General features: G+C 42.8%; 1 protein-coding gene across 9 annotated transcripts in view; it reads right to left on the bottom strand.

The window, feature by feature from the left end:
• The window catches only part of LOC127003446 (msx2-interacting protein-like), a 153,486-nt gene that overhangs the window by 35,922 nt on the left and 105,187 nt on the right, over positions 1–12,377 (bottom strand). The window contains exon 1 of one of the 9 annotated variants that reach the window (XM_050870155.1): positions 9,688–10,615. The exons of the other annotated variants lie outside the window; for them this stretch is intronic. Within the exon in view, the coding sequence (XP_050726112.1) occupies positions 9,688–9,740 (53 nt within the window). The 5' untranslated portion in view covers positions 9,741–10,615. Of the gene's footprint in view, positions 1–9,687; positions 10,616–12,377 lie in introns of those variants that run through there. 9 annotated transcript variants of the gene reach the window in all.

The raw sequence follows: 12,377 nt of genomic DNA, 5'->3' as shown, positions 1-12,377 counted from the left end.
AGAAGGAAAACAGAAAAAGAGGAAAAGAAAGAGAAGGAAAAAGAAACAGATGAGGAAGAAAAATAAGAAAAAAAAATGAAAAAAGAAAAGAAAAGCAGCAGGAGAAAGATGAAGAAGAAACAAGGAGGAACAAAAGAAGAAAAGAAAGAGGAAAAAGGAAGAACAAGAACAAGAGGAAGAGGAGGAAGAAGAGGAGGAGGAGAAGACAAGAGGGAGCTTCAGACACTACCACAACAGTCTCCATCTTCTTCCCTTCTCTCTCTCTCTCTCTCTCTCTCTCTCTCTCTCTCTCTCTCTCTCTCTCTCTCTCTCTCTCTCGTTTCTCTCCAACCTCAAACGCACCCCCCTCTCTCCTCCTTCCATCTCCCCCTCCCCCCCTATAATGTCAAAGGTAACGCGCACTAACTTTCCCTGTTGAGTCGTTGGCCTTCTTCTTGCTTGTGTGTGCGTGCGTGTGTGTGTGTGTGTGTGTGTGTGTGTGTGTGTGTTACTGTAAACCGTCACCAACGACAAACAAAAAAAAAATGGTTAAGGAAAACAAAAATAACAGTGAAAAGAAACATCTCAGTCTAAGGAGAAAAAAATCAGTTGGTAAATAAATAAAATTAATAAATAAATAAAGAAAGAAAGAAAGGGATGGAAGGAGGGACAGAACTAAAGAAAGAAGGGAGGGAGAGGATTTAAGAAAGGAGGGAGTTAAAGAAAGAAAATAAGGAAGAAAATATAGACAAAGAAAACGAAATCAAACAAAACAACTAACCAAACAAACATGAACCGGAAAACAAACACACACACACACACACAGACAGACAAACTAACACCCAAGGTCACTTAATGTAACCTCGTGTGTTCCAAGAATCATATTTATGGGAAGAAGAAGAAGAAGAAGAAGAAGAAGAAGAAGAAGAAGAAGAAGGAAATGGAGAAGAAAAAGGAGAAAAAGAACAATAACAACGAGAGAGAGAGAGAGAGTATACGCACAAGGCTACAAGTAAGATTAGTGAAATGGCCGAGATGAAGGTAAGGGAGGAGGAGGAGGAGGAGGAGGGGTTGTGATAGTGGAGGTGATTGCGTCATATTTCAATCCTTCACCATACGTCTCTCTCGCTCTCTCTCTCTCTCTCTCTCTCTCTCTCTCTCTCTCTCTCTCTCTCTCTCGGCCTCGTTTCAATGTTACGAACCCCACGAAATAAGTTCAGTATAAATGGTAACTTTTTTTTTTACTTTTTACTATATTTTCTTCATTTTTTCATTTTTTTTTCTTTTAAATTTTCGTATGGAAGAAATAAATAAATAAGGTCTAAGTCACGGATTCAACACAAAACCAACACCTTATTTTTTTCTGGTCATTACTAAACTTCATCACTGCATCACTCGTTTTTTTTTTCCTTTATTTTAATTTCTCGGTTTTATTTCTATTTTTCTATTTGTTTTCTTTGTAACGTTCACTTCTTCCACTTCACAATCGTCACAATCATTCATAATTTTCTATTTCATTCACGTTTCGCTAACCACAACTTTCATCACCATTTTCTCGTCACCTTTCCTAGTACCTTCACCATCATCTATCATCACTTTTACAACTATCACCACCATCATCATCTTCCGTCACCATCACCTCTATCATCACTATCTTCTTTATGTCATCACTTTTGCTACTCTCATCACCATCATCTTCTAACACCATCACCATCATCTTCTTGTCACCATCACCTTTACTATCATCACTATCTTCTTTATGTCATCACTTTTGTTACTCTCATCACCATTATCATCATTACTTTCACCATCACCACCTTCTTGTCACCATCTTTGTCATCATTTTTGCTATTCTCATCACCATCATCTTCTAACACCATCATCATCATCATTACTTTCATCATCACCATCTTCTTGTCACCATCAACTTTACTATCATCATCACTTTTGCTACCCTCATCACCATTATCTTCAACACCACCATCACCACAACACAGGTACACTTGTTCACTTACTCGACTCACTTTTTTTTTCTCTCACCTGAGTTTATCACCTTCAAGATAACGGTATATTTGAACACTTCTTTTTTTTTTTCAAGACACTTTTTTTTCTTCTTTCTGGTTCAATTTCTCTTTCTTTCTGCTCGTGGCGTTTATAATTTTTCCCTTTTTTTTCTTTCTTTATTCTTGTTTTGGGATGATGATGATAATGATGATGATGTTGTTTTGTTTTTTCTGTAATCCTCTTTTCTGCTTTTATTGTCTCGTCACTAACAACTTTTTCATCAACAACTTTCACTTTTACAATTTCACTTTATTCACCATTTTTTTTAAAGATCTTTCTATTTCCTTTCTCTAAAATATTACTGTCGTCATCGTTATTTTTTTCGTCATTAAAACCACTTCATAATTTCAACGGTTTGTTTCATACACTTCTACTTTGCTCTCATAATCACAAAATACTTACGGAACTTCACTTGTTTTCTTGTTACACTTTAAACTTCACTAATATTTTTTTCCCCCTCGATTTAACTTCAGTATTTCCATCACTGAGCAAAACAACAACAACACATTTCACTTGAACTTGTCTTTTTTCCTTTTTTTTTCAGAACTGACGTCACTTTTCCGGACAAGAGGTCATTTTTAACAAACTTTCAAACTCTCCTTCTAGTTCCAGCTTTCTTTTTCTTATTTTCCTTTATTTCCAGCACTTTTTCCTCCTTTCCTTTCTTCAACAAACAGGTTATCATCGATCGACGTTTTGCTTAAATACTCGACACATAGTAAACAAACGTGTGTATTTTCCTCATTTATTTTCCTTCCTTCTCTTCTTTCCCTTCCTTCCTTTCCCTTCCCGCTTCCTTCCTTGTCTTCACAGACATAGTAAACAAATTTGTGTATTCCTCATTCCTTTTCCTTATATTCCCTTCTCTTTCCCTTCCTTCCTCCCTTCCCTTCACGACTTACAGTAAACAAATGTGTGTATACCTAATTCCTTTTCCCTCTCTTTCCTTACTTTTCCTTCCTTCCTCCCTTCCCTCCACGACTATTCCTCATTCCTTTTCCTTCCTTCCCTTCCATTCACTCTCCCTTCCTTCCCTTCCCAACATAGCAGAAAACGAAGGTATGTATTAATCAGTCCTGTTGCTTCTTTCCTTTCCTTTCTTATTTTTCTTCCTTCATTCCATTTCCAGCATAGTAAAGCAAAAATAATGTACGAATTCCTCACTTCATTTCACACGTATTTCTCTCCTTCCCTCCCTTTCAGACGTAATAATAAACAAGATATATATTCCTCATTTATTTTCCCACGTTTTTTATGCATTTTTTTCTTCCTGGGATACGATTCATCACCCCTATTCACTCATTCCTTACCTTCTCCCTCCCCTTCTCTCTCTCCCTCCCTGGTATGAAACAAAGCACCATCCCCTCCCTTTCTTCTATGCCTCCCTTTATCTCTCTTCTCTCCCTCCCTCCCTTTCTCCTCCTCTTCACTTATTATTCCATACCAGTCTTTTCTCTCTCCTTTATTAATTGGCCTAATTTTTCTTCCCTCCCTCTCTCCCTTTCTTCCCTTGTTTTCTCTTATCTCCCTTACAAGCAGCATCCTTCTCCCCCCCCTCCCTCTCTCTCCCTTCCTTTTGCCTCCCTTTTTCTCTCTCTCCCACATGTTCAAATTTTCCTCCCTCCCTCCTTCCTTCCTTCCCTTGTTTCCTGTCTCTCTCTTCTCTCTCACGGTATTCATCTCTCTCTCTCTCTCTCTCTCTCTCACGCACACAATCTCCCCATCGCCCCATATAACGAAGGATCCCTCCCTCCCTACTCTCCCTCCCTCCTTCCCTAACACCATAAAAGGTAGCTTCCCTTCTTACCTTTCCTCCCTCCCTTTCCTCCGTCCCTCCAGCATACCCAACCTGGTCACCCTACATAACGTTTCTTCCCTCCCTCCCTCCCTTCCTCCCCTCCCTTTTCTCTCCCTCCCTCCGTCCGTAACATCCTTCTCAAAGACATCCTCCCTACCTCCCTCCCTCTCTTCTCTCCCTCCCTTTCCTCCTTTTCTCCCTCCTACCTCATGATTGCTTTACACCTCCAAACACACCTGGTCCTCCTCCTCCTTCTCCTCCTCCTCCTCCTCCCAGGTACAGTGACCCAAAGGAGAGTTCATGGCCACTCTTTGGGCAAGGAGGAGGAGGAGGACAAGAGCACCGATGACGAAGAGGAAAAGGAAGAGGACGAAGAGGACAAAGACGAACAGGAAGAAGAAAGGAAGACAAATAACGAAAAAGAAAATGAGAAAAATGTAATAAATCAAATAAATAAACAGGAGAAAACGATACATGTGCATACAATCATTTTTGGGGGGTGGATGGGAGGAGGGGGGTAATTTTCCTTTTTTTTCTTCTCTATCTTTAGTTTGCCAGTAGTAGTAGCAGCAGTAGTAGCAGTAATAGTAGTAGTAGTAGTCATAGTAGTAGTAGGCATAGTATTATTAGTAGTAGTCATAGTCATAGTATTAGTATTATTGGTAGTAGTAGTAGTGGTAGCAGTAGTGGTAGTAGTAGTAGCAGTAGTAGTAGTGGTAGTAGTAGTAGTAGTAGTGGTAGTAAAAAATAGTGACATTCCACCAAAATTTATATAACTAAAAAAATATATAAATTTAGCCAATTAAAACCAACACCACCACCACCACATACAACAACAACAACAACAAAAGAGGGAAGATGAAGAAGAGGAGGAGGAGGATCAGGAAGGCGAGTCTGTCATATAAGTCTTCCAGGAACATCCAATCCCTTGCATCCTACACCGAGACGCTTGGTTGGGTGTTTCCTTCAAGGACTTGCATATAAATAAAAGTAATTGTTCCATTGAAATTGAATATACTTGAGAATAGGAAAAAATTGTATTGATTGATTTCGACATTTTGTGAACTTCATGAAAAGGATAGATGATGGAGGAATGAAGGTATGGGCTGTCTGTCTGTTTGTCTGTATATGTTAAGTTTTGGAGTGAAGGAGGAAAATGAAAGGCAAAGTAAAGAATGAATAAAGAGAGAGCTGTCTGTGTTCATGTCCGCCTGTCTGTCTGTCTATCTGCATCTGTATTTCTGTCTGTCTGTCTGTATATGTTAAGTTTTACTGCGAAGGAGGAAAATTAAAGGCAAAGTAAAGAATAAATAAAGAAAAAGCTGTCTGTGTTTATGTCCGCCTGTCTGTCTGTCTATCTGCATCTGTATGTCTGTCTGTCTGTATATGTTAAGTTTTAGTGCGAAGGAGGAAAATGAAAGGCAAAGTAAAGAATAAATAAAGAAAAAGCTGTCTGTGTTTATGTCCGCCTGTCTGTCCGTCTTTTTCTGCCTATCTGTCTGTCTGGTTGTCTATCTGCATCTGAATTTGTCTGTCTCTCTGTCTGTCTATCTGCATCTGTATTTCTGTCTGTCTATCTGCATCTGTATTTGTCTGTGTCTGTCTGTCTATCTGTATTTCTGTCTGTCTCTTTGTCTGTCTGTCTGTCTATCTGTATTTCTCTCTATCTGTCTGTCTCTCTTAACAGTAACGAGGTGAAGGAAAGACAAAAGAACAAAAAAGAAAAGGAGGTTAACCATGAAATCAAAGTAAAAGAAAAAAATAATAATAATAATAAACAAACAAACAAACAAAATGAAAAATAAACAATAGACAGCCGTAAGAATGAACGATGAAGTGTAAGTGTCTATGCATGAGATCAGAACCCAAGGCTGTGGGGTCCAAACTGGGGTGTGGCGTGTTACCTGTCTCACCTGTGTGGAAGGCGATCAGGTGTGTGTGGGAGGGAGAGAGTAGGAAGGTAAGGTACGAGAAAAAAAGATAATACAATGACCTCGATTTCAGTGTATTTATGTGAGAATGTCGAAGAGTTTGAAGAGATGAAGTAAAATTAGGTAAAAAGGATGTAAGTTGTGTGTGTGCGTGGGTGAGAGAGAGAGAGAGAGAGAGAGAGAGAGAGAGAGAGAGAGAGAGAGAGAGAGAGAGAGAGAGAGAGAGAGAAACAAACAAACAAACAAACAAACAGACAGACAGACAGACACACAGAGAGAGGAGGAGAAAAGAAGAAAAAGAGAGAAGTGCAATGCGGATATGTGTGGGTGAGTTAGAGGTAGGAAATGAGTTTAATAAAAATGTGATAAAAAACGAAAAAAATAATAAAAATAAAAATAAAACCTGAAAACTCATAACACGTTGAAAAGAACAAGATAGAAATTCCTGACCAAGAGAAATAAGAGGAGGAAGAGGTTATTGAATGAGGAGGAGGAGGAGGAGGAGGAGGAGGAAGACCGGGTTCATGGGGGATAGATTAATGATGAAAATAATCCTAACAGTTAAGAAATCAAAGTACACACACACACACACACACACACACACACACACACACACACACACACACACACACACACACACAGAGCCGAAAACCCAAGATTACCTACGCCACAGAGATAAAAGGAAGGAGGGAGGGAAGATGGAGGGAAAGGAAGACTCGTGGTACAGAGGATTCAAGACCTTATAGAAGAAGGATCCAACCCCGTATAGAGGGATCATAGGGAGGATTGGGTAGCATTGAGAGGACGAGATGAAATGAAGGGATGAGAGAGAGAGAGAGAGAGAGAGAGAGAGAGAGAGAGAGAGAGAGAGAGAGAGAGAGAGAGAGAGAGAGAGAGAGAGAGAGAGAGATGGAAAAATAGTATAATGAAGGGAAAAAAAGGAAGGAAAAAAGAAAATATGAAAAATTTGGAAAGAAAATAAGATAGATAAAGATAGATAGATAGTTGGATGGGAGAGAGAGAGAGAGAGAGAGAGAGAGAGAGAGAGAGAGAGAGAGAGAGAGAGAGAGAGAGAAACATATGGTAGACGAGAAAGAGGAGAGGAGTGCCTAGGAGGGAAAAAAAAAGAATGAGGGTGTGAGAAACAGAGAGGGGAGAAAGGGAGGGAGAGAGGAAGAGAAAATCGTAATGTTAAAGGAAAGGAGAAAGTAGAGAGAGAAAGAGGAGGAGGAGGAGGAGGAGGAGATTGAAGGAAATAAAATCGAGAAAAAATCCAAAATATAATCAAGATGAAAGACAGAAAGAGACGACGATGACGAAGAAGAAAAATAATAATAATAATAAGAAGAAGAAGAAGGAGGAGGAGGAGGAGGAATACGTGGCATGAGAGGAATGAGAATCTAGGCGTATGAACGATAAGATTAGCAACACACACACACACACACACACACACACACACACACACACACAGAGACACGTGACCGTTTATGTAAGCCAAGCCTTCCTCATCTTTGTGTTTCGTTAGCCAACATCACAAGTTTTTTTATCTTTTTTTATTGGTTATTCTCTCTCTTACTCCCTCTTTTAAGAATATATAAGAGCAAACAGAAGTACAAATAGAAAGAAAGTAAAGGAGGAAAAGAAACTTACTAACAGACTAACTAAAGATCATATACTAACGAAACTAGCTAAAAGATCACTATTATTTTTTTTATTTAAAGATTAACAAACAAATAAATGATAAATAGCTGACATATACACTCAGGAAGTTGGCTAAAATATCGTATACTAAGAAAAAAAAACTAATATCATTGGGAAAAACAGATGATTGACAAATAATAATAATAATAATAATAATAATAACGTAAACTATCTGACAACCAATACATTCACCTTGTAATTTATTCTTCGATGTTTATCATAATTATAGATTTATTTCCTGTCTGATTCGCTTCAACTGCAACTTATTTTCCGATCGAGTGCTCCAAATTACTCCCACGATGATTTTAATGTGATTTTAACGTGAATTTAAACTCGAATTTCTCACTATCACACAAACTTTTGGACTCGAATCGTATCCCAACATATCAATAGCCACCAATCACGTGTCATCTTTCTCTATCAATACCTTTAAAACGTCAACTTATTTCCTAAACGGTTATATAATTAAAAGGGATTAGTAGACTATTTTTGGACGCTCCCAGACGAATGATTTCCACGGCATCGTCACGCTATCTTACTTTATTTTACTTTCCTTTTTGGCATGTCACGTTTACTCAGCAGCAGCCGTGTGTGTGTGTGTGTGTGTGTGTGTGTGTGTGTGTGTGTGTGTGTGTGTCGTTTCTTAGGTGACTGACAAGCTCCTTTCAGTAACACTTAGAACTTAACCCACTTGGAGGAGGAGAAGGAGGGAGAAGAAGAAGAAGAAGAAGAAGAAGAAGAAGAAGAAGAAGAAGAAGGAGGAGGGGAAGAAGAGGAAGAAGAAAAAGAAGAAGAAGAAAAAGAAGGAAGAGGGAAGAGGGAGAAGAAGAAAAACAAGAAGAAAAAGAAGAAGAAAAAGGAGATGAGGATGAAGAAGACAAGAACGAAGAAGTAAAAAAAAAAAATATTGGTAGTGATCGTAGTAAATTAATCCACTTGGAAGAAAAAGAGAAAAATGAAAAGAAGAAAAAGAAAAAAAAAGAAAGACCATATCATAAGAAGAAGGAAAAGCGATAGTGGTGGTGGTATTATTAGTAAATTTGCAATAATAAAAGAAAACATGATAAGGATGATAAGGTAGATGATGGAAAGAAGGGAAAGGAGAAGAGAAAGGAAAGAATGTTGAATGGAAGGAAGGCGAAGGGAAGAAGAGAAACGAAGACGGGGAAATAAGAAAAGAAAAACAGTAAGGTTGAAAGAAAGAAAAGAGAAAGTAATAAAGAAAATAAAGAAAGATGGTAAGAGAGAACAATGGAAAAGGAGGCAAAAAGATAGATAGATAGATAGATAAGGAGAGAGAGAGAGAGAGAGAGAGAGAGAGAGAGAGAGAGAGAGAGAGAGAGAGAGAGAGAGAGAGAGAGAATAATACACTGACGAATTAGCCCCCCCCCCAAAAAAAAAAAAAAAAGAAAGCTAAGCAGATCATTCCAGGAAACTCTGGATTGGGAAAGTGAAGAAAAAAGTTGCTTCATTCTTTTTTTTTTCTATTTTCTTTCTTTTTTTACTGTGACGTGGTTCTGATTTGACGAAAAGGGAGTCGCGGCAAAATGGTCCCGGATTAAGGTCACGTGAAACGAAAAGTGTGTGTGTGTGTGTATGTGTGTGTGTGTGTGTGTGCTGATAAATAAGATGGATGCTGACACTCACGTAAGCCTCTCTCTCTCTCTCTCTCTCTCTCTCTCTCTCACACACACACACACACACACACACAGGCGAGTCATGTACCCGTTCCGGCGCGGCGATTCATTAGTGTGTACAGTCCATACAAACAAACAAACACCAACAAACACTCCACCCAGCCCTTTGTAGCGGGGAGCAGCGTTACGGCCTGGCTTCCCGCGCCACGTGAGTTGTGTGTGTGTGTGTGTGACCCCCAAGGCTTATCGTACCCTCCGCATCGCCGCCCAATCAGTGGCAGCAGCCAAGATCTGGTGTGGCGGCGGCGGTGCGGGTGTACGTGCGGCGCGACACTGCCACTCGGCGCCGGGGCGTTGCGGCGCTGTGAGGCAGTGACTGGCCGGCTGTGGTCTGCTTGGCCACACACACACACACACACACACACACGAGAGCTGTCTCCGGGGCGGCGTTGCATCACCGTCAGCCGTGCGCCGCAGCAGCCGTTGTTGACAAACAGCCGCTCGCCGCCGGCCAGAGAGAGTTGGCCACGCCACAACCTGCCCGCCGCCCACCGCTGCCGGAGTTCATTACCCTCACCGTGTCGCGCCCTGGGCACGGCCGCGCCCCGCCCCCGCCCCCGCGCACCGCATCGGCCTGCCCGCTGCCCGGGTGGCTGCAGGAGGCGGTGACTGGCGCAGCGGCCGCTGGACACCCCCGCTGCCCCGGCCTGAGGCTCGCACGCCAGGCCATGACGTGGTGTGGCTGCTGATAACGTACCGGCGCCGCCACACTGACCGCCACACTTGTGTAACTCCTGCGCCGGTCCCAGGATGCGGCGCTGCAGCCCCGTCCACTCCTGCCTCCGCCGAGGCCCACGTCGTTGCCGGCGGGGCCCAGGTGAGGTCAGGAGTGGGCGGCGGGGACAGCTGCAGCACCAAGGTCGTACCAGCCGGGGCCGCACATCCCCGAGCCGGCGGTGTGCTGGGCCTGTGCCTGGGTGCCCCCCGTCGCCCCGCCCCCCGCCCCGAGGCACCGCCCCCCAGAGGGCGTTATTGCGGCATGGACACGAAGCGCCCCTCACCGCTGGGAACCACCATGCACGCATCACAGCAGTCTGTGTGTGTGACGCAGCAGCAAATTCTGCCCTGTCTGCACTCAACGCCCTCCACCTTACCCTTCCCGCCACGACGCAGCGACTGTCCGAGGCTACTGCACACACACACACACACACACACACACACACACACACAGCAGAAGTCAACGTTTTGGCCGAGTAAACAGATAAAACTTGCACCATGTATTCGAGAAGCCAGCACATTCCTCCTCCCCTTCCCTCCCATTCCTTCCCAGTCCCTCTCATTTCCCCAGCCTTGCCCCTGAACTGTATCACAATTTCCTGAACTTTTTAACTCATTGGCTGTAGTGGTGGTAGTGAAAGGGCATTTCCTGACATTAGAATGAGGACAGCACCCCCCGCCCCCTCTCTCTTTCTCTTTCGAATATGGTGAAGCTCTGGGAAAATGTTTGCAGGTTTACTCCCCCCCTCCCCCTCCCCCTCCCCCTCCTCCTCTATCACCACTACCACATCCCCCTCTTCCTCCTTCACCACCACCACCACCACATCCTCCTCCTCCTCCTCCTCCTGATTCGTTGTTTGGATGCCTGTCCAGTGATGCAACGAATGTGACTGAAATAAGGAAAAGAAGACAAGGAGGAGGAGGAGGAGGAGGCATAAAAGGGCCAGTGCATAAACTCTCCACCTCAGGCCAAACCATTAACCCTACACACACACACACACACACACACACACACACACACACACCTGAGGCAAAGGTGTTCGGGAAATCCCACACCCTGAAGCACTGACTCACCTGAAGGAGGAGGAGGAGGAAGAAGAAGAGGAGGAGGGAGTGAAGGCTGCGGATGAAGGAGAAAGAATTATGGAAGAAAAGAGGGGAAGAGGAGAGGAAGTGAGATGGTAAGAAAGAGGAGGAAGAGGAAGTAAGAGGAAAGGAAAGAAGGAAGGAAGGAAGATAAAACTTGTCGATACTAAACGGAACATAAAAGAGAGGGAGGCAAATAAAACACCTTATATGGACAGAGTAATCGTTAACACACACACACACACACACACACACACACACACACACACACACACACACACACCAAACACACACAGTAGATAGATAAGAGCTTTCATAGTGACTGCAACTGATAAACACACACACACACACACACACACACACATACATACATACATACATACATACATTCGCACAAATCGTCCCTAAATGAAGTAAAAAGCGTTGTCTGGCATCTCTGCATTCACTATTTATATGTCTTGCGTCATCGTGTGCGTGTGTGTGTGTGTGCGTGTGTGTGTTTCAGCTCTCTGTTACCAAGACAACCACCAGCCACTACTGCAGCTGGGTAAAAACTGCACCACCACCACCACCGTCATCACCATCACAACCACCACCAACAATAACAACAACGTCAGTACCACCATCACCACTACCACCACACAACAAAAACAGTAACAATAACATCATCACCACCACCACCAACAATAACAACAACGTCAGTACCACCATCACCACTACCACCACACAACAAAAACAGTAACAATAACATCATCATCACCACCACCACTACCAACAACACCGTCAGTACCACCATCACCACTACCACCACACAACAAAAACAGTAACAATAACATCATCACCACCACCACCACTACCAACAACACCGTCAGTACCACCATCACCACAACCACCAAACAACAAAAAACAGTAACAATAACATCACCATCATCACCACGATCACCATCACCACCACCAACAACAACATCGTCAGTACCACCTTCACCACTGCCACCAAATACCACCACCAACAACAACAACAACAATAACAACAACAACACCGTCATCACCACAACAATGCACTCTACGTACAAAGGATACACTCAGCATGACTCTTGACATCTCTCTCTCTCTCTCTCTCTCTCTCTCTCTCTCTCTCTCTCTCTCTCTCTCTCTCTCTCCTACGCAGGTGTGCAGGACGGGGCACTGACAGGAAAAGGAGGAGGAGGAGGACTGAAGGAGAAATAAAAAAGCGGACAGGACCAGTTGCTCTTATGCACACACACACACACACACACACACACACACACACACACACACACACACACACACACACACACACACACACACACACACACACACACAAAGGCCACCGAAGAAGACAAGAACAAAAAAAGGAAAAAACAGCAAAGAAAAACAAGATAA

This window comes from Eriocheir sinensis, chromosome 25 (assembly GCF_024679095.1).
Source record: "Eriocheir sinensis breed Jianghai 21 chromosome 25, ASM2467909v1, whole genome shotgun sequence".
Lineage (NCBI taxonomy): Eukaryota > Metazoa > Arthropoda > Malacostraca > Decapoda > Varunidae > Eriocheir > Eriocheir sinensis.
The sequence above is the reverse complement of the archived record's forward strand: the minus strand, read 5'-3'. Positions and strand labels throughout refer to the sequence as shown.